At 38.7% G+C, this 22,010-nt stretch overlaps 1 protein-coding gene across 3 annotated transcripts in view; it reads left to right on the top strand.

Moving 5' to 3' along the window:
- Positions 1–22,010, top strand: part of tnpo1 (transportin 1) — a 42,619-nt gene that overhangs the window by 17,465 nt on the left and 3,144 nt on the right. For 2 of the 3 annotated variants that reach the window (XM_030085434.1, XM_030085435.1), the window contains exons 6-24: positions 12,345–12,478; positions 12,993–13,074; positions 13,881–14,003; positions 14,835–14,953; positions 15,287–15,347; positions 15,627–15,795; positions 16,093–16,245; positions 16,363–16,588; positions 16,762–16,933; positions 17,133–17,219; positions 17,320–17,427; positions 17,706–17,864; positions 17,941–18,028; positions 18,115–18,213; positions 18,313–18,408; positions 20,243–20,318; positions 21,309–21,408; positions 21,496–21,570; positions 21,816–21,955. In XM_030085434.1, the coding sequence (XP_029941294.1) occupies positions 12,345–12,478; positions 12,993–13,074; positions 13,881–14,003; positions 14,835–14,953; positions 15,287–15,347; positions 15,627–15,795; positions 16,093–16,245; positions 16,363–16,588; positions 16,762–16,933; positions 17,133–17,219; positions 17,320–17,427; positions 17,706–17,864; positions 17,941–18,028; positions 18,115–18,213; positions 18,313–18,408; positions 20,243–20,318; positions 21,309–21,408; positions 21,496–21,570; positions 21,816–21,923 (2,235 nt within the window). In that variant the 3' untranslated portion in view covers positions 21,924–21,955. Of the gene's footprint in view, positions 1–12,344; positions 12,479–12,992; positions 13,075–13,880; positions 14,004–14,834; positions 14,954–15,286; positions 15,348–15,626; positions 15,796–16,092; positions 16,246–16,362; positions 16,589–16,761; positions 16,934–17,132; positions 17,220–17,319; positions 17,428–17,705; positions 17,865–17,940; positions 18,029–18,114; positions 18,214–18,312; positions 18,409–20,242; positions 20,319–21,308; positions 21,409–21,495; positions 21,571–21,815; positions 21,956–22,010 lie in introns of those variants that run through there. The other variant, XR_003930661.1, reaches the window with a different exon arrangement.

Genomic DNA, 22,010 nt, shown 5'->3' on the forward strand with positions numbered 1-22,010 from the left:
TAAAGTTGAAAAAGGTAGAAAAACACTGCAAAAAGTTGAAAAAGTTTGAAAACACTGCAAAAAGTTGAAAAATGTTGAAAAAGGATCAAAACACTGCAAAAAGTTGAAAAGGGTTGAAAAAGTTTGAAAACACTGCAAAAAGTTGAAAAAGTTTGAAAAAGGTTGAAAACACTGCAAAAAGTTGAAAAATGTTGAAAAAGGTTGAAAACACTGCAAAAAGTTCAAAAAGTTTGAAAACACTGCAAAAAGTTGAAAAAGGTTGAAAAAGTTTTAAACCACTGCAAAAAGTTGAAAAAGTTTTTAAAAAGTTTGAAAACACTGCAAAAAGTTGAAAAAGTTGGAAAAAGTTGGAAAACACTGTAAAAAGTTGAAAATCGTTGAAAAAGTTGAAAAACGCTGCAAAAACTTGAAAAAAGTTGAAAAAGTTTGAAAACGCTGCAAAAAGTTGAAAATCGTTGAAAAAGTTGAAAAACGCTGCAAAAACTTGAAAAAAGTTGAAAAAGTTTGAAAACGCTGCAAAAAGTTGAAAATCGTTGAAAAGGTTGAAAAATGCTGCAAAAAGTTGAAAAAGGTTGAAAAAGTTTGAAAACGTTGCAAAAAGTTGGAAAAACTTTAAGAAAGTTGAAGAAACAGCAGAGTCAGTGTCAGAGTAACAGAGGATCAACAGAGCTCCAGTCTGAATGGAAAAGTCCAGACTCATCAAGCAGCAGCAGCACAACAGGTGTGTCTGTTGCTGTGGAGACCAGCTGCACAGCAGCCATGACAGTGAACCAGCAGTTCTTATGGAGTGCGCATGGTTGAGAAAATGTCATTCCTCGAGGACCCAGAGGTGACATTGAAAAAGATTTGTTCACAATCAGATTCAGAAGTCTTTCATGAATTTAATGGTGCAGGAATCATGTCTGTAGGATCATCCATTCAGCCACTGTGATGGTACGAACATGAGAGAAGTTTTGGATTTGAGTGAGAAAATCTCTCTCCAAAATGCATTGGAGCGGATGGGAGAAAATCCTGCGCTCTCCTCACAGAAATGCAGCTGGAGAGAGAACCGTTTGAGATAGAGACAAAATGACTCAATTGTACGGGTCACAACAAAAATGGCTACGTTTAGAGAGGTAATTGTGTAGATTGAGCCAGAAATGTGGCCAGGGGGACGAGAAAAGAATAATTTTTTTGGTTTAAATTCAGAGCCTCCCGCACTCTAAATTCCTTTCTCCCACTCTAGCTTTTCCAATACACACCCATTGTAAACTCCAAAAACGGCTGAAATGCTCTCCGTACTTGAAGGCTCACAGTTTAAATTTGGTAAAAGATCTGGACATGATATAACATACCTGAATAGAGGACAAAAATGCCTACATTTTGCAAGTAAAATGACGTGTCTACGTCAAAGTATGACAAAGTTGTAAGGGGTCAAAGTTGAAGGAGTTGAAAGGTCAGTTGAAGGGTTTTCCCATTGACTTCAATGTTAAAAATAATTTTAAAAAGTTGAAATATTTCAAAAAGTTGAACAAAGTTGAAAAAGTTGAAAAAGGTTGAAGAAAGGGTTTAAAAAGTTGAATAGTTGAAAAGTTGAATGGTTAAAATCGGTTAAGATTTGAAGAAGTTATAAGGTTCCAAAGTTTGAAAAAATCTCCATCCGTTAACATGGGGCAGAAATTTGCACAAAAGTTGAAATATTTCAAAAAGTTTAAAAGATATTAAAAAGTTAGAACATTGCCAGAATGTCCTTAAAAAGCTGCACAATTTGATATATGAATGGTTCAAATCGGACAAGATTTGAAGGAGTAGAAGCGTGTCAAAAAACGGCGGAAGAAGTCAGAATAATAATAATAATAAAGAAACAGGAAAATAAACGTGTGAATGCCTCAGGCATTCACACAATAATAATAACTAGAAAAATTTGCAGTTCCTGAAGAAACTGCAAGTGTGAATGCTGAGCTGAAAATGCTAAACTGTAATGCAGAAGAAGTTCAAGAAGAAAGGTTGAAAAGGAAGTTGACAAATTTTGACAAAGCTTGAAAACACTGCAAAGAGTTGAAAAAGGTTGATAAAGGTTGAAAACCGTTGAAAACACTGCAAAAAGTTAAAAAAAAACCTTGAAAAAGGTGAAAACGCTGCAAAAAGTTGAAAAAGGTTGAAAAGACTGCAAAAAGTTGAAAAAGGTTGAAAAAGTTTTAAAATACTGCAAAAAGTTGAAAAAGTTTTAAAAAAGGTTGGAAACACTCTAAAAAGTTGAAAAAGGTTGAAAACACTTCAAAAAGTTGAAAAACACTGTAAAAAGTTGAGAAAAGTTTAGAAAGGTTGAAAACGCTGCAAAAAGTTGAAAATCGTTGAAAAAGTTCAAAAACGCTGCAAAAAGTTGAAAAAAGTGGAAAAAGTTTGAAAACGCTGCAAAAAGTTGAAAATCGTTGAAAAAGTTGAAAAACGCTGCAAAAACTTGAAAAAAGTTTGAAAACGCTGCAAAAAGTTGAAAATTGTTGAAAAAGTTTGAAAACACTACAAAAAGTTGAAAATCGTTGAAAAAGTTCAAAAACGCTGTAAAAACTTGAAAAAAGTTGAAAAAGTTTGAAAACGCTGCAAAAAGTTGAAAATCGTTGAAAAAGTTGAAAAAGTTTGAAAACGCTGCAAAAACTTGAAAAAAGTTGGAAAAGTTGGAAAACGCTGCAAAAAGTTGAAAATCGTTGAAAAAGTTGAAAAACGCTGCAAAAACTTGAAAAAAGTTGAAAAAGTTGAAAAACGCTGCAAAAACTTGAAAAAAGTTGGAAAAGTTTGAAAACGCTGCAAAAAGTTGAAAATCGTTGAAAAAGTTGAAAAACGCTGCAAAAACTTGAAAAAAGTTGAAAAAGTTTGAAAACGCTGCAAAAAGTTGAAAATCGTTGAAAAAGGTGAAAAATGCAGCAAAAAGTTGAAAAAGGTTGAAAAAGTTTGAAAACGTTGCAAAAAGTTGGAAAAACTTTAAGAAAGTTGAAGAAACAGCAGAGTCAGTGTCAGAGTAACAGAGGATCAATAGAGCTCCAGTCTGAATGGAAAAGTCCAGACTCATCAAGCAGCAGCAGCACAACAGGTGTGTCTGTTGCTGTGGAGACCAGCTGCACAGCAGCCATGACAGTGAACCAGCAGTTCTTATGGAGTGCGCATGGTTGAGAAAATGTCATTCCTCGAGGACCCAGAGGTGACATTGAAAAAGATTTGTTCACAGTCAGATTCAGAAGTCTTTCATGAATTTAATGGTGCAGGAATCATGTCTGTAGGATCATCCATTCAGCCACTGTGATGGTACGAACATGAGCGAAGTTTTGGATTTGAGTGAGAAAATCTCTCTCCAAAATGCATTGGAGCGGATGGGAGAAAATCCTGCGCTCTCCTCACAGAAATGCAGCTGGAGAGAGAACCGTTTGAGATAGAGACCAAGTGACTCAATTGTACGGGTCACAAGAAAAGTGGCTACGTTTAGAGAGGTAATTGTGTAGATTGAGCCAGAAATGTGGCCAGGGGGACGAGAAAAGAATTATTTTTTTGGTTTAAATCCAGAGCCTCCCGCACTCTAAATTCCTTTCTCCCACTCTAGCTTTTCCAATACACACCCATTGTAAACTCCAAAAACGGCTGAAATGCTCTCCGTACTTGAAGGCTCACAGTTTGAATTTGGTAAAAGATGTGGACATGATATAACATACCTAAATAGAGGACAAAACTGCCTACATTTTGCAAGTAAAATGAAGTGTCTACGTGAAAGTATGACAAAGTTGTAAGGGGTCAAAGTTGAAGGAGTTCAAAGGTCCGTTGAAGGGTTTTCCCATTGACTTCAATGTTAAAAATAATTTTAAAAAGTTGAAATATTTCAAAAAGTTGAACAAAGTTGAAAAAGTTTAAAAAGGTTGAAGAAAGGGTTTAAAAAGTTGAATATTTTAAAAGTTGAATGGTTAAAATCGGTTAAGATTTGAAGAAGTTATAAGGTTCCAAAGTTTGAAAAAATCTCCATCCGTTAACATGGGGCAAAAAGTTGCACAAAAGTTGAAATATTTCAAAAAGTTTAAAAGATATTAAAAAGTTAGAACATTGCCAGAATGTCCTTAAAAAGCTGCACAATTTGATATCTGAATGGTTCAAATCGGACAAGATTTGAAGGAGTAGAAGCGTGTCAAAAAACGGCGGAAGAAGTCAGAATAATAATAATAAAGAAACAGGAAAATAAACGTGTGAATGCCTCAGGCATTCACACAATAACTAGAAAAATTTGCAGTTCCTGAAGAAACTGCAAGTGTGAATGCTGAGCTGAAAATGCTGAACTGTAATGCAGAAAAACTGAATCAGAAAAGGTGAAAAACCCTGAAATAAAGTAGAAAAAGGTAGAAAAACACTGCAAAAAGTTAAAAAAGGTTGAAAACACTGCAAAAAGTTGAAAAGGGTTGAAAAAAGTTGAAAAAGGTTGAAAAAGTTTGAAAACACTGCAAAAAGTTGTAAAAAGGTTGAAAACACTGCAAAAAGTTGAGAAATGTTGACAAAGTTTGAAAACACTGCAGAAAGTTGAAAAAGTTTTAAAACACTGTAAAAAGTTGAAAAAGGTTGAAAAAGTTTTAAAACACTGCAAAAAGTTGAAAAAGTTTTAAAAAAGTTTAAAAACACTGCAAAAAGTTGAAAAAGTTTGAAAAAGTTGGAAAATACTGTAAAAGGTTGAAAAAAGTTGAGAACGGTTGAGAACGCTGCAACAAGTTGAAAACAGTTGAGAAAGGTTGAAAACGCTGCAAAAACTTGAAAAACACTGGAAAAGGTTGCAAACACTGCAAAAAGTTGAAAATCATTGAAAAAGTTGAAAAACGCTGCAAAAAGTTGAAAAAGGTTGAAAACGTTGCAAAAAGTTGAAAAAGTTGAAAAAGGTTCAAAAAGGTTGAAAAACGCTGCAAAAACTTGAAAAAAGTTGAAAAAGTTTGAAAACGCTGCAAAAAGTTGAAAAAGGTTGAAAACACTGCAAAAAGTTGAAAACAGTTGAAAAAGGTCGAAAACACTGTAAAAAGTTGAAAATCATTGAAAAAGTTGAAAAACGCTGCAAAAACTTGAAAAAAGTTGAAAAAGTTTGAAAACGCTGCAAAAAGTTGAAAATCGTTGAAAAAGTTGAAAAACGCTGCAAAAACTTGAAAAAAGTTGAAAAAGTTTGAAAACGCTGCAAAAAGTTGAAAATCGTTGAAAAAGTTTAAATACATTGCAAAAAGTTGGAAAAACTTTAAGAATGTTGAAGAAGCAGTGGAGTCAGTGTCAGAGTGACAGAGGATCAATAGAGCTCCAGTCTGAATGGAAAAGTCCAGACTCATCAAGCAGCAGTCAGCACAACAGGTGTGTCTGTTGCTATGGAGACCAGCTGCACAGCAGCCATGACAGTGAACCAGCAGTTCTTATGGAGTGCGCATGGTTGAGAAAATGTCATTCCTCGAGGACCCAGAGGTGACATTGAAAAAGATTTGTTCACAATCAGATTCAGAAGTCTTTCATGAATTTAATGGTGCAGGAATCATGTCTGTAGGATCATCCATTCAGCCACCGTGATGGTACGAACATGAGAGAAGTTTTTGATTTGAGTGAGAAAATCTCTCTCCAAAATGCATTGGAGCGGATGGGAGAAAATCCTGCGCTCTCCTCACAGAAATGCAGCTGGAGAGAGAACCGTTTGAGATAGAGACAAAATGACTCAATTGTACGGGTCACAAGAAAAGTGGCTACGTTTAGAGAGGTAATTGTGTAGATTGAGCCAGAAATGTGGCCAGGGGGACGAGAAAAGAATTATTTTTTTGGTTTAAATCCAGACCCTCCCGCACTCTAAATTCCTTTCTCCCACTCTAGCTTTTCCAATACACACCCATTGTAAACTCCAAAAACGGCTGAAATGCTCTCCGTACTTGAAGGCTCACAGTTTGAATTTGGTAAAAGATCTGGACATGATATAACATATCTAAATAGAGGACAAAAATGCCTACATTTTGCAAGTAAAATGAAGTGTCTACGTCAAAGTATGACAAAGTTGTAAGGGGTCAAAGTTGAAGGAGTTGAAAGGTCAGTTGAAGGGTTTTCCCATTGACTTCAATGTTAAAAATAATTTTAAAAAGTTGAAATATTTCAAAAAGTTGAACAAAGTTGAAAAAGTTGAAAAAGGTTGAAGAAAGGGTTTAAAAAGTTGAATATTTTAAAAGTTGAATAGTTAAAATCGGTTAAGATTTGAAGAAGTTATAAGGTTCCAAAGTTTGAAAAAATCTCCATCCGTTAACATGGGGCATAAAGTTGCACAAAAGTTGAAATATTTCAAAAAGTTTAAGAGATATTAAAAAGTTAGAACATTGCCAGAATGTCCTTAAAAAGCTGCACAATTTGATATATGAATGGTTCAAATCGGACAAGATTTGAAGGAGTAGAAGCGTGTCAAAAAACGGCGGAAGAAGTCAGAATAATAATAATAATAATAACTAGAAAAATTTGCAGTTCCTGAAGAAACTGCAAGTGTGAATGCTGAGCTGAAAATGCTGAACTGTAATGCAGAAAAACTGAATCAGAAAAGGTGAAAAACCCTGAAATAAAGTAGAAAAAGGTAGAAAAACACTGCAAAAAGTTGAAAAAGGTTGAAAACACTGCAAAAAGTTGAAAAGGGTTGAAAAAATTGAAAAAGGTTGAAAAAGTTTGAAAACACTGCAAAAAGTTGTAAAAAGGTTGAAAACACTGCAAAAAGTTGAGAAATGTTGACAAAGGTTGAAAACACTGCAGAAAGTTGAAAAAGTTTTAAAAAACTGTAAAAAGTTGAAAAAGGTTGAAAAAGTTTTAAAACACTGCAAAAAGTTAAAAAAGTTTTAAAAAAGTGTAAAAACACTGCAAAAAGTTGAAAAAGTTTGAAAAAGTTGGAAAACACTGTAAAAAGTTGAAAAAAGTTGAGAACGGTTGAGAACGCTGCAACAAGTTGAAAACAGTTGAGAAAGGTTGAAAACACTGCAAAAAGTTGAAAACAGTTGAAAAAGGTTGAAAACGCTGCAAAAAGTTGAAAAACACTGGAAAAGATTGCAAACACTGCAAAAAGTTGAAAATCGTTGAAAAAGTTGAAAAACGCTGCAAAAAGTTGAAAAAGGTTGAAAACATTGCAAAAAGTTGAAAATCATTGAAAAAGTTGAAAAACACTGCACAAAGTTGAAAAGGGTTGAAAAAGTTGGAAAACACTGTAAAAAGTTGAAAATCGTTGATAAAGTTCAAAAACGCTGCAAAAACTTGAAAAAAGTTGAAAAACCTTGAAAACGCTGCAAAAAGTTGAAAATCGTTGAAAAAGTTGAAAAACGCTGTAAAAACTTGAAAAAAGTTGAAAAAGTTTGAAAACGCTGCAAAAAGTTGAAAATTGTTGAAAAAGTTTGAAAACACTACAAAAAGTTGAAAATCGTTGAAAAAGTTCAAAAACGCTGCAAAAACTTGAAAAAAGTTGAAAAAGTTTGAGAACGCTGCAAAAAGTTGAAAATTGTTGAAAAAGTTTGAAAACACTACAAAAAGTTGAAAATCGTTGAAAAAGTTCAAAAACGCTGCAAAAACTTGAAAAAAGTTGAAAAAGTTTGAAAACACTACAAAAAGTTGAAAATCGTTGAAAAAGTTGAAAAACGCTGTAAAAACTTGAAAAAAGTTGAAAAAGTTTGAAAACGCTGCAAAAAGTTGAAAATTGTTGAAAAAGTTTGAAAACACTACAAAAAGTTGAAAATCGTTGAAAAAGTTGAAAAATGCTGCAAAAACTTGAAAATTGTTGAAAAAGTTGAAAAATGCTGCAAAAAGTTGAAAAAGGTTGAAAAAGTTTCAAAACGCTGCAAAAAGTTGGAAAAACTTTAAGAAAGTTGAAGAAACAGCAGAGTCAGTGTCAGAGTAACAGAGGATCAATAGAGCTCCAGTCTGAATGGAAAAGTCCAGACTCATCAAGCAGCAGCCAGCAGAACAGGTGTGTCTGTTGCTATGGAGACCAGCTGCACAGCAGCCATGACAGTGAACCAGCAGTTCTTATGGAGTGCGCATGGTTGAGAAAATGTCATTCCTCGAGGACCCAGAGGTGACATTGAAAAAGATTTGTTCACAATCAGATTCAGAAGTCTTTCATGAATTTAATGGTGCAGTAATCATGTCTGTAGGATCATCCATTCAGCCACTGTGATGGTACGAACATGAGAGAAGTTTTGGATTTGAGTGAGAAAATCTCTCTCCAAAATGCATTGGAGCGGATGGGAGAAAATCCTGCGCTCTCCTCACAGAAATGCAGCTGGAGAGAGAACCGTTTGAGATAGAGACAAAATGACTCAATTGTACGGGTCACAACAAAAAGTGGCTACGTTTAGAGAGGTAATTGTGTAGATTGAGCCAGAAATGTGGCCAGGGGGACGAGAAAAGAATTATTTTTTTGGTTTAAATCCAGAGCCTCCCGCACTCTAAATTCCTTTCTCCCACTCTAGCTTTTCCAATACACACCCATTGTAAACTCCAAAAACGGCTGAAATGCTCTCCGTACTTGAAGGCTCACAGTTTGAATTTGGTAAAAGATCTGGACATGATATAACATACCTGAATAGAGGACAAAAATGCCTACATTTTGCAAGTAAAATGACGTGTCTACGTCAAAGTATGACAAAGTTGTAAGGGGTCAAAGTTGAAGGAGTTGAAAGGTCAGTTGAAGGGTTTTCCCATTGACTTCAATGTTAAAAATAATTTTAAAAAGTTGAAATATTTCAAAAAGTTGAACAAAGTTGAAAAAGTTGAAAAAGGTTGAAGAAAGGGTTTAAAAAGTTGAATAGTTTAAAAGTTGAATGGTTAAAATCGGTTAAGATTTGAAGAAGTTATAAGGTTCCAAAGTTTGAAAAAATCTCCATCCGTTAACATGGGGCAGAAAGTTGCACAAAAGTTGAAATATTTCAAAAAGTTTAAAAGATATTAAAAAGTTAGAACATTGCCAGAATGTCCTTAAAAAGCTGCACAATTTGATATATGAATGGTTCAAATCGGACAAGATTTGAAGGAGTAGAAGCGTGTCAAAAAACGGCGGAAGAAGTCAGAATAATAATAATAACTAGAAAAATTTGCAGTTCCTGAAGAAACTGCAAGTGTGAATGCTGAGCTGAAAATGCTAAACTGTAATGCAGAAGAAGTTCAAGAAGAAAGGTTGAAAAGGAAGTTGAAAAATTTTGACAAAGCTTGAAAACACTGCAAAGAGTTGAAAAAGGTTGATAAAGGTTGAAAACTGTTGAAAACACTGCAAAAAGTTAAAAAAAACCTTGAAAAAGGTGAAAACGCTGCAAAAAGTTGAAAAAGGTTGAAAAGACTGCAAAAAGTTGAAAAAGGTTGAAAAAGTTTTAAAATACTGCAAAAAGTTGAAAAAGTTTTAAAAAAGGTTGAAAACACTCTAAAAAGTTGAAAAAGGTTGAAAAAGTTGGAAAACACTGTAAAAAGTTGAGAAAAGTTGAGAAAGGTTGAAAACGCTGCAAAAAGTTGAAAATCGTTGAAAAAGTTCAAAAACGCTGCAAAAACTTGAAAAAAGTTGAAAAAGTTTGAAAACACTGCAAAAAGTTGAAAATCGTTGAAAAAGTTGAAAAACGCTGCAAAAACTTGAAAAAAGTTGAAAAAGTTTGAAAACGCTGAAAAAAGTTGAAAATCGTTGAAAAAGTTGAAAAACGCTGTAAAAACTTGAAAAAAGTTGAAAAAGCTTGAAAACGCTGCAAAAAGTTGAAAATCGTTGAAAAAATTGGAAAACACTGTAAAAAGTTGAGAAAAGTTGAGAAAGGTTGAAAACGCTGCAAAAACTTGAAAAAAGTTGAAAAAGTTTGAAAACGCTGCAAAAAGTTGAAAATCGTTGAAAAAGTTGAAAAACGCTGCAAAAAGTTGAAAATCGTTGAAAAAGTTGAAAAACGCTGCAAAAACTTGAAAAAAGTTGAAAAAGTTTGAAAACGCTGCAAAAAGTTGAAAATCGTTGAAAAAGTTGAAAAATGCTGCAAAAAGTTGAAAAAGGTTGAAAAAGTTTGAAAACGTTGCAAAAAGTTGGAAAAGGTTGAAAAAGTTTGAAAACGTTGCAAAAAGTTGGAAAAACTTTAAGAAAGTTGAAGAAACAGCAGAGTCAGTGTCAGAGTAACAGAGGATCAACAGAGCTCCAGTCTGAATGGAAAAGTCCAGACTCATCAAGCAGCAGCAGCACAACAGGTGTGTCTGTTGCTATGGAGACCAGCTGCACAGCAGCCATGACAGTGAACCAGCAGTTCTTATGGAGTGCGCATGGTTGAGAAAATGTCATTCCTCGAGGACCCAGAGGTGACATTGAAAAAGATTTGTTCACAATCAGATTCAGAAGTCTTTCATGAATGTAATGGTGCAGGAATCATGTCTGTAGGATCATCCATTCAGCCACCGCGATGTTGCGAACATGAGAGAAGTTTTGGATTTGAGTGAGAAAATCTCTCTCCAAAATGCATTGGAGCGGATGGGAGAAAATCCTGCGCTCTCCTCACAGAAATGCAGCTGGAGAGAGAACCGTTTGAGATAGAGACAAAATGACTCAATTGTACGGGTCAAAAGAAAAGTGGCTACGTTTAGAGAGGTAATTGTGTAGATTGAGCCAGAAATGTGGCCAGGGGGACGAGAAAAGAATTATTTTTTTGGTTTAAATCCAGAGCCTCCCGCACTCTAAATTCCTTTCTCCCACTCTAGCTTTTCCAATACACACCCATTGTAAACTCCAAAAACGGCTGAAATGCTCTCCGTACTTGAAGGCTCACAGTTTGAATTTGGTAAAAGATGTGGACATGATATAACATACCTAAATAGAGAATAAAAATGCCTACATTTTGCAAGTAAAATGACGTGTCTACGTCAAAGTATGACAAAGTTGTAAGGGGTCAAAGTTGAAGGAGTTCAAAGATCCGTTGAAGGGTTTTCCCATTGACTTCAATGTTAAAAATAATTTTAAAAAGTTGAAATATTTCAAAAAGTTGAACAAAGTTGAAAAAGTTGAAAAAGGTTGAAGAAAGGGTTTAAAAAGTTGAATAGTTTAAAAGTTGAATGGTTAAAATCGGTTAAGATTTGAAGAAGTTATAAGGTTCCAAAGTTTGAAAAAATCTCCATCCGTTAACATGGGGCAAAAAGTTGCACAAAAGTTGAAATATTTCAAAAAGTTGAAAAGATATTAAAAAGTTAGAACATTGCCAGAATGTCCTTAAAAAGCTGCACAATTTGATATATGAATGGTTCAAATCGGACAAGATTTGAAGGAGGAGAAGCGTGTCGAAAAACGGCGGAAGAAGTCAGAATAATAAGAAAGAAACAGGAAAATAAACGTGTGAATGCCTTTCGGCATTCACACAATAATAAAGAAACAGGAAAATAAACGTGTGAATGCCTCAGGCATTCACACAATAATAAAGAAACAGGAAAATAAACGTGTGAATGCCTCAGGCATTCACACAATAATAATAAAGAAACAGGAAAATAAACGTGTGAATGCCTCAGGCATTCACACAATAAAGAAACAGGAAAATAAACGTGTGAATGCCTCAGGCATTCACACAATAAGAATTGACTCTATTCTCCCCGAGTGTACCTCGTCTCTTGCTGTTTGTGACCTTGACTCTGTCTGAGCCTCACACCCTTCCCTGTCTTATTTCATCCTTTTAGCTCCTCCGCATTTGTTTGTGTGCGCGCGCCACCGTTCTGTATCTGTCATCTGAAAGGCATGCCGACATGGGAGCGGTTTCCATGGAAACACATTTCAGACGGCGTCGGTGTCGGCGCTGTGCTGTTACTTGTATCTGCTGTTCAGACGGCATTTTTTTTTTTTTTTTTGTGGGAGAGACACTGAAGTCTGCAGCATACCGTGAGCATGCATACTAACCATCTGACGAGCAGCTAATATTAAAATAGGTGTGTGTGTGTTTGTTTGTATGACTGCTTGGCAACTGTTTGAAGGTTATTCATGCAGAAGTAGATAGATCCTATTGACAAATATGGACGCTAAAATCTTTTTCTTCTTTCTTTTTTTTGCATTGTGAGGAAATTGATGTCCTTAATGTCCCATGTAGGAATTAATCCATCTGTTCACTACAGAAATATGGGCAAACACTATATTGACATAATGATAATTAAGAGATTTCTTCATCATCCAAACGTTTGAATGAAAAAGTAAGCTGATAGCTGCAGCCTAACCTGCTGTAATGCTGTGGATTAAACAAAATCCTAAATTCCTCCTCCTCCTCCTCATCATCATCATTAATGCTGTACTTTAAAGCCTTGCTGCTGTTATTAAATCTTAGAACGCACCTCATGGTAGATTTGACACTGTTGGCTGTGTTGCTTTTTTTTTTCAGGGTGCATTCGGAGCCCTGCAGAAGATCTGTGAGGACTCGGCTGAAATCCTAGACAGTGACATGTTGGACCGTCCACTCAACATCATGATCCCCAAATTTCTGCAGTTTTTCAAGCACAACAGTCCCAAAATTAGGTACAGTATCTTGTTGTGGTTGCTCTCTGTTCTTATCTTTGTTATTGAAAAATATGTCACAGCAACATGCACTTTGAATGAAAATCTTGAATTGCATTTAAAAGATACTATCATGCATTTTTCTATTTTCACTCACCTTAGTTGAATCACAATGTTCAGTTATGTTAATGTTTAATGCCAAAGTCTTAAATATTGAATTCAACTCTTTAAAATTGAATAGCCCTTTATTAAAATCGCTTTATCATTGAGATGTTTAGAGAATGTCTTCATATATATTATAAAGAAATACTTACTTAAAGGGTCACAAACATTTTGAAATCTCCCAACATTTTACTGTGCTGGCAACACATCTTGACTTGGCGTAAACATGATCAGCGTCACTCTTTTCTCGAGAGCAGAGATCTGTGAAGTGAACTGAGCGTTGACTGTTGACTAAAGTGCAAAAAATGTGAAGCATGCAGCATGCGAGTGAAGATGGCGATGCAGCTCTCAGGTGGCGGTCATTGTTTTGCAGGTCTCACGCCATCGCCTGCGTGAATCAGTTCATCATCAGCAGGACGCAGGCCCTCATGCTCCACATCGACCCTTTCATTGAGGCAAGTCTCGACTCCAGTGACCCTCCAGGGTTCGAATTCTTTCTGTGTGTACATGACACAAGACAGGACATAAATATTTATTTCCAAGAAGAGAAGAAGCGATCCCCGCAGTGAGAATGGGAAGCGATGATTCCTGCTTGTTCAGTCAGCCTCTCAGGTCGCCGTCTCTGAGCTGAGTAAATAACAGCTGCTGTATTGACAGTTTGTCTGTTGTTCACCTCACAGCCGGTCAATGTCTGGTCCAGGCCTTGTGTAAATTCTTGCAGGGAAATGGTTTAGTCGCTTCAAAATCCAACTCTAAAGATTTCCTTTTAAAAAGCAGCGGTGAAAAGATGAGTTTAAAAACTCTCTTTATATTTTCTTGCTATTAGTGCCAATACATTTGTATTATTTATTTATTTTTGTATGATAAAAGTATACTGTGTCTCACACATTTATTAAGCAAGTGACAGAGACTGAAAATTGACTTTATAACCAGCCGAAATACAGCAGTCCCTTTTAGACTGGCTATTTATTAAATGAATTTTCCCTGAAACATTAGAAGGAGACGCATAAAGTTCTCACTGCTTTCAGTAGTAACATTTGAACACGAACCATCTATAAAAAAACAGCAAGAGGCTAAAGTGCTAAATAGCTCAACAGTCACAGAGATAAGATGTCTAAAGTAACGCTGCACGGAAGTGCGGATCTCCGTTCAATATTCTGCATAAACCGGCGCTGTGCATGTTTAAAAGCTCCTCAGTAAAATGTCGGTTGCAGGATTATTATGAATTATCGTGATGATTTGCCTTTTTGTTCTGTTGCAGAACCTGTTTGCTCTGGCGACAGACGAGGAGCCGGAAGTGAGGAAGAACGTGTGCAGAGCCCTGGTGATGCTGCTGGAGGTTCGCCTGGATCGTCTCCTGCCACACATGCACAACATCATCGAGGTGAGGGAGTTCGAGAGGTCACCAAAGATGATCGAGCGGCTCTCATGGAAGAGTCTTTTTCACCCCTTTGAGCTTTAAAACTCTACTGATACCACTCAGTTGCATGATTGAATCACATTCCTTCAGTCTGATAAGAAAAGTTCTGTACATGATGTCCTGCTGTCATGCGTATTTGCTTGCACAGCATAAAAAGAAGACACTCTTTTCTCATGCTGAGTGAAATGTAGCATTGATCTTATTTTGGAAATAAACCTGAGCAAATAGAAAATTGAACTAAATTTGATCAGCAGGGTTTTATAGCTGCAAACTACTGAGAGACAAATGAACGACTGTTTCTGGTCATTTGATGGGATGCTGTGGCAATAACACAAAATGCAATATCTCCACTTTTAATACGTTTTCACTCTGCTGGTGTCATAAATAAACGACAAGAAAAATGCCCTCCTGGCAAATATTTTGCAGTCTGGCAGTTTCTACTGGCAGCAGTGAGAATGTGCAACAAATCAAAGATAAACGTTTCATTCTCCCAAACAAAATGGAGATAATTCTGTCCTCCTTTTCTTCCTCACTCGATGTTAGACGAGCTTTTACTGCCTCCTGCACGGTTCGGGGATGTTTTGTTGACAGTTGCGCCACATCAGAGGAGGCAGAGACAGATCGGATCAACAGGTCCGCCGTGATTTATGTTCCATTAAACCGTACATCTGTTCAGGGTCACAAGGGGGCGATAAGGGTGTTCCAGACCCCCTCGAGCAGTATATATACAATTAGCTCATTCACAAGACTGAGACTGAGATAATGGATTTTTTTGGGTTGGATTTTTGATTTCAGTACATGCTGCAGAGGACTCAGGACCACGATGAGAACGTTGCCCTGGAGGCCTGCGAGTTCTGGCTGACACTGGCTGAGCAACCGGTGTGCAAGGAGGTGCTCTGTGGCCACCTCTCGCAGTAAGGATGCTCACTCGCACACACACTCACACACACGTACGCACACAAAATACACAGACTGATCCTGAGGTGCTAATTCTGAAGGCAGGTGATTCATGGCAACCTTGGCGGTAAGTTAGTATAGACCTTGTAGTCAGGATGAAATCCTTCTTCCTCACCTCACGCAGGCTGATTAAGAGTCCCACCTGATGTTGACCTCACTTGTAACATCTGTCACCAGACTGTCACATTTAGCTGTGCCCACAGCAGGAGTCACATGTGAGTGATGGCCTGCGAGCTCTGACCTATCCTTGCCCTTTGTTCTCATCATTCTTCCTCCGGCTGCTGCTCCAGGCTCACTCCGGTGCTTGTCAACGGGATGAAGTACTCTGAGATTGACATTATCTTGCTCAAGGTCAGTTTATATAGCTTGATATGTTTAGCCCTTGGTACTGTTATAATTTACAGTGACTCAGGGTGATATAGAGTTCAGCCATCCTGTCTGTGATGGGCGAATACATCTGAGTTATGTCTGTTTTGCTTCCAATAGTGTCTGTAGATATTTTTAATACCAGTCATGTCCATCAAGGTTTTTATGTTTATATGTAGCATTCTTATCCATACACTATTTTGCTGCGTTAAAAATAACAGTTATGAAAATGAAGTGTGTTTCCTGCCATGCTTTTGCCATCAGGGGGACATTGAGGAGGATGAGGCCATCCCAGACAACGAGCAAGACATCAGACCGCGCTTCCACCGCTCTCGCACCGTCGCCCAGCAGCATGAGGGTGATGGGATTGAGGAAGACGATGACGAAGATGATGAACTCGATGACGACGACACTATCTCTGATTGGAATCTGCGTGAGTTCAATGTCTGGCGTGAACGAAGCTCTCGAAATAGCTCTCTTTCAGCTTTAACGAGGACGAGGAAACATGCTTAGCATTTTTCTCCGATGTGTGTGTGCTCTACCTTTTTGATTTGCATGTTTGTCTGCCCCCTTTTATGCATGTGTGTGTGTGTGTGTGTGTGTGTGTGTGTGTGTGTGTGTGTGTGTGTGTGTGTGTGTGTGTGTGTGTGTGTGTGTGTGTGTGTGTGTGTGTGTGTGTGTGTGTGTGTGTGTGTGTGTGTGTGTGTGTATGCTTTTATCTGAACGTTAGGTAAGTGTTCAGCAGCAGCACTGGACGTGTTGGCCAACGTGTTCAGGGATGATCTGTTGCTGCACATCCTGCCCCTCCTGAAAGAGCTTCTGTTCCATCCTGAGTGGGTAGTTAAAGAGTCTGGCATCCTGGTGCTGGGGGCGATCGCTGAAGGTAAGAAAGGAGGAAGGAAGAAATTCAGACAAGCCCGAGGGAATAGTGTCGCTCCAAGAATACAGAATCGGATGAAACGCGCGTTTGAAGCCACTTTCTTCTTATCTTTGTCTTCAGGCTGCATGCAAGGAATGATCCCGTACCTCCCTGAGCTCATCCCCCACCTCATCCAGTGTTTGTCTGACAAGAAGGCCCTGGTGCGCTCCATCACCTGCTGGACACTGAGCCGCTACGCACACTGGGTTGTCAGCCAGCCCCCGGATATTTACCTGAAGCCTTTAATGACAGAGCTGCTCAAACGCATTCTGGATAGCAACAAGCGCGTGCAGGAAGCTGCTTGCAGGTGAGCAGGAACTCCTGATAAAGCCGTGTCATTTCACAGTCTGTTAAGACCCTCGCACGCCACAGTTCTTCCTTCAGGAGCCGATACACATCCAGTTTTCTGGAAATTACAGTCACACAACTCGCTTAAAGTTTTCTTTTCCTCTCCTCTCCCTGTAATCTCTCCCCCACCAGTGCCTTTGCCACTTTAGAGGAGGAAGCCTGTACGGAGCTGGTGCCCTACCTGGCATTCATCCTCGATACGTTGGTGTTCGCCTTCAGCAAGTACCAGCACAAAAACCTGCTCATTCTTTACGACGCCATCGGAACACTCGCAGATTCAGTGGGGCACCATCTCAATAAACCGGTATGCGAAAGAGAAGTGTGTGTCCAGTTTCACTTCACATTTTTATGTGATTGTGACATTAGCACATACAATTTCCTCCTTCTTCCTCATTCTGTTTTTTTTTTTTTTTTTGCTAGTATTGGTAAGTCCCCACGAAAATGCACAGAAAAGTGTATCTTCATATCCAGCTGAATGACACTGACTATATTAATGCTTTCAGGAGTACATCCAGATGCTGATGCCCCCTTTGATCCAGAAATGGAACCAGCTGAAAGACGAAGACAAAGACCTCTTCCCTTTATTAGAAGTGAGTGTTTATGAACAGTTAAAGGTTGAGGTTTTACATTTTCTGATCGAGACGGCGCTTGAATAAACTGACCGTGTCTCACTCTGCCTGCCTTTCTCAGTGTCTGTCTTCTGTAGCTACGGCCCTGCAGAGCGGCTTTTTGCCCTACTGTGAACCTGTGTACCAACGCTGTGTCAACCTGGTCCAGAAAACCCTCGCTCAGGCCATGGTGAGACCGGAGGAAAATATGGAAAATATATATAAAATAAGGACACTGAAGGAAAATATGTTGGGGAAGGAGTTGATTGTAGTGAAAAGATTTCTTTAGCCCCAGAGGTTTCCTTTTTAATTTTCTCTTTTTTGGCAATAGTTTGCTTTACTGCCTCCATGTGGTGAAAAAATGTGTTAGTATCTGGTATAACGTGAATGTTTTCTATTTAAGCTCAAGTTTAATCAAGCCACAATAGGTCACAACTGTTGAAATCGTTTCTTTCTTTCACTCTCCAGCTTCATCAGTCCCAGCCAGATCAGTACGAGGCCCCCGATAAAGACTTCATGATCGTAGCCTTGGATCTTCTCAGTGGACTTGCTGAAGGTTTGGGAGGCACCATCGAACAGCTGGTTGCTCGTAGCAACATCCTCACCCTCATGTACCAGTGCATGCAGGTAAGGAGCAGTCAAAGTCGATGTCATATTACACCAGATTGTATTCATGCGATTCACCAGATGTGTGTTCTGTCAGGATAAAATGCCAGAGGTGCGTCAGAGTTCTTTCGCTCTGCTCGGAGATCTGACCAAAGCCTGTTTCCAGCATGTCAAACCATGCATTGGTATGTTGTGTGGCGTCTATTTCAAAGCGCTGTCAAGAGATGCTTTGTGAATGAGCTTGCTGAGTTTTTCGATTTCCCTCTTTCAGCTGATTTTATGCCCATTCTGGGTACAAATTTAAACCCAGAGTTAATATCTGTGTGCAACAATGCAACCTGGGCAATCGGAGAGATATCTATACAGATGGGTGAGTGCTACTCATCCACTAAAACATGACACCGCTCTCACATTTTGTTCTTTTCTTAAAATATAACTTCTGTTTTTTTAATTCCTGCGACGCTCTCAGGGCCTGAAATGCAGCCGTACATTGCCATGGTGCTGCACCAACTGGTGGAGATCATTAACAGGCCCAACACCCCAAAGACTCTACTGGAGAACACAGGTACCACTCGGTGGTAGTGCTGAGCCAGCCAGCAAGGTCGCCACACTCACACACACACAAACACTCACACACACACCTGAACAAGGAGGCGCTGACACACACCCAGGACCATTCAGCCAGGATCCACCACACTCATTGAAGTGCCTTTCTTGTTCTTTAATCGCTACCTAAACAATGCATCCCAAGGAATGAGCCTTACAGGTTTGGCTGGTTGTCACCCAAGTTTGTTCTTAACCTTTTAGCTAATAATTCACAACCTGGCACAATGGCCGTTTGAGTTGAGACGCCAGAATACGGAACGTGGGTCAAACCCCGGCGTGACATTCTGGGCACACTTGAACTGAGCAAACCATGTAAGAGCCCAGTCTTGGAATTAACCACCATGATCATTTTATCAGTAACTAAATAACATAACACAGGCAGTGGTTGAGTTACAGGGATGATTTTGTAGCCTCACATAGTTGCTTAAGGCATATTTAATTAACCACTAAACAATAACTCAGCCAGTATGCATTAAAGAACACCTAAGCTGACTAAAGTTAGGGCCCGTAGCATAGAAGATGATCTAAAATCTCCGAGACGTCACACTCTGCGCTTGTTTTGTTCAATTGGAAGTTATAATTTCATAGTGAGCGTGTAACCGAAAAAATACTATACAAGTGTGGAGTGTGAGCTGTCCAAGAAAAATGTTTAAAAAGTAAAACTAGGGACTCTTTAGATGTGTTCCTGTTTGTTTGCTGTCAAGTTTATTTGTTGCTTTTATTTACTGTTCTTTAAATGTGGATGCATATCTGCCAATAGATGTTAAATGTTGTTAAGAATGGCCAGTGTTTGATGCAGGATACATGATGATTGAAACTGTCCAATTGGAATTCTCAAGAGTTTGTTGCATGTTTTCAATATTTCGATTGAAAACGCCACAACGAACCGAAGGCTGCAAAACTAACCAGCTCAATCTGATGTCCCAGCCACGTGTGCGCCTCAATTCTATCATGGACATTTCCAGGAAGGACTAGTGTATCACTGGAACTAAATTTGAAATAGACAGTCATGCAATACCACAGTTAAAGATGAATGTGGCTGTAAATTCTTGGAGTGCGCCGTGGCGCTCTTTAAAATCGCCTCTGATCAGCTGATCCTGCACTGAACTTTACTCTAATGAGCATACCATCTGCTTTCTGCATGTGTCATTGGACTGTTCATAAATGCCTGTTTGTTAATGAGAATGTTGCATAGTTTTGTGTCTCTTAAACTTAGGTCCTCCCTCCTCTCTGCCTCATAAGAACCTGCTGTGCTGGATACTAGTCTCCCTCCATGTAGTTGGCTTGGAGTAATCTATGTCATTTCTTTTCAAAAAGAAAAAAAAAAAATCTACATTTGTGTTTTCTTATGGAAATTAACATTTGTGAGTTTAAGGGAGAAATCTCTTTGTTTAGGACAGTCACATGCACACGCTGCAGCTCTGCGAGCCTGTGTTTTGGGACGCAGAGATAAAAATTTCTACATGACTGTTTTGATCCATATGATTTCTGAAAGCAGATGCCATTGTTTGCATTTTTCTATGAATGTCTTGTCAAAGCTGTCAATGTGTTCTCCCTTAAACGTGTTGTATGTCTTTTTTTAGACTGTCATATTTTACATTTCCTCCCCCATGACTGAAGGGGCAGTAATAATCAACGCTAGTGAAATCTTCTGTTTTATTATCATACACAGATTCTGTTGATTTTATGTCTCTGAGTTGTTTGTTTTTTCTTTATTTTTTCTCCTCCCCCTCCTCATTGCTCATGTCTTGGTTGGCGTTTGGTGGTGTGTAACCGTGATTGCGTTACATTAGCAATAACAATTGGCCGTCTTGGTTACGTTTGTCCTCAAGAGGTGGCACCCATGCTACAGCAGTTTATAAGACCCTGGTGTGTATTATTCAATCTTTTATTTAATTCATCTTCTCTCTGCTTTCTTCTTATCTTCTCGTCTGTCGCCTGTTACCCCCCCTCCTCCCTCCTCTTCTCCCCCCGCTGCTCTCCTCCTCCTCCTCCTCCTCCTCCTCCTCCTCCTCCTCCTCGACTTTCCTGCTCAAAAAGACGTCTTTTCAGTTGTTTTTTCTTCTCAGTTCGTGATCATTGCCAACCGTGTGACTAACCCTGTCCTCTTTTAGGTCCTACTTGTGATTTGTTTTTTGTTTTTTTTGCCTCAGTAGCACCTTCATGTATTATGCATTGATTTGTTTAATTTCTAGTTTTTTCCGTCATTGTTAACTGTCGCGAAACAGCCTTTTTAGAGGAAGAATAGATGCATGGGATCAGATCTGTCCACATGCCTGCTGGTTTCAGAGAAAGGAAGCAGCTTTTTAATGCTGAAGAGCATTCCTCAGTCCCCTTTCTCATTCTGTAGACACCCAGCTGCATGTGCCTGTCCCAAAGTCCCTCCCCTCCCCACCTCCCCTCCAAACCTTCTCTAGTCAAACAGTAATGTAATGTTCAAGGTGCTATGAAAGGAGCAAACAGTGACGTTATTTCAGATCAACGTAGCTGTGTTAAATGTAAAAATGTTTGCTTTTTTTTTTTTACTTTAGTCCGTTGTGTGTGCATGCTTCGTGTGTTGTGGTATTCCCAGGTCAGCATAGTTCACATGAGTTTCGACATAGATTTAAACAGTCACAGGAAAGGATATGAATTGATGATGATGATGATGAGAAAACATTTACATTAAGGAAGGCATTTTGTTCTGCTCAAGAATGCTGAGATTTCTTAAATACATGTATCTGAGTTGATATATGAGCTGATATGTGTTGGTAGTCATTCAAACTGACAGTTATGAATTCATACCAGTTTTCTAAAGCTGCTCCTGTGTGCTGCGTTTTATGCGTTGTGGCGTTAAATGTGGCCCGTCCCTGTTTTCAGGTGCACCTCTCTCCGGAATATAAGAGACAATGAGGAGAAAGACTCTGCGTTCAGAGGAATCTGCACGATGATCAGTGTGAACCCCGGAGGTGTCGTGCAGGTGAGCGTCGACTCTGATTTGCTGCCCGTGTTGTCTGTCGACGGCTGCGAATCTCGAAATGTGCCTCACCGCTTTTCTCTGGATTAGGATTTTATATTCTTCTGTGACGCCGTGGCCTCCTGGGTAAATCCAAAGGATGATCTCAGAGATATGTTCTGCAAGGTAAAAGCTTGAAAATGCACATTTCTGAGATTAGATCACACGAGAATTGACAAATAATTCATAATCTCTGCAGTGCAATTGTTTTGAACTGGGGTGGGATTATTCTGGCTGCCTCCTACTGATCAAATGTAGTAACCGCAGCTTCAAGTCAACGTTTATATTAATCCTGCCATGCACTCGGTCTATTTTGAAAGGCGGCCCTCGGTTCTAACTTGGTGTAAACTCTTCCTGGTGTTTAATTTCAGATCCTTCACGGGTTTAAGAACCAGGTTGGCGAGGAGAACTGGAGGCGCTTCTCAGATCAGTTCCCAATGCCGCTGAAGGAGCGGCTCGCCACCTTTTACGGGGTGTAACCGCTTCCACAGCACTGTGCCTCATCGCTGGGGTCAGTTTTCTGAGAACAATGTGTCTTTTTTTTTTTTTTTTCTTTCCAACTCTTT

This window comes from Salarias fasciatus (assembly GCF_902148845.1).
Source record: "Salarias fasciatus chromosome 7 unlocalized genomic scaffold, fSalaFa1.1 super_scaffold_4, whole genome shotgun sequence".
In the NCBI taxonomy this organism is placed as follows: Eukaryota; Metazoa; Chordata; class Actinopteri; order Blenniiformes; family Blenniidae; genus Salarias; species Salarias fasciatus.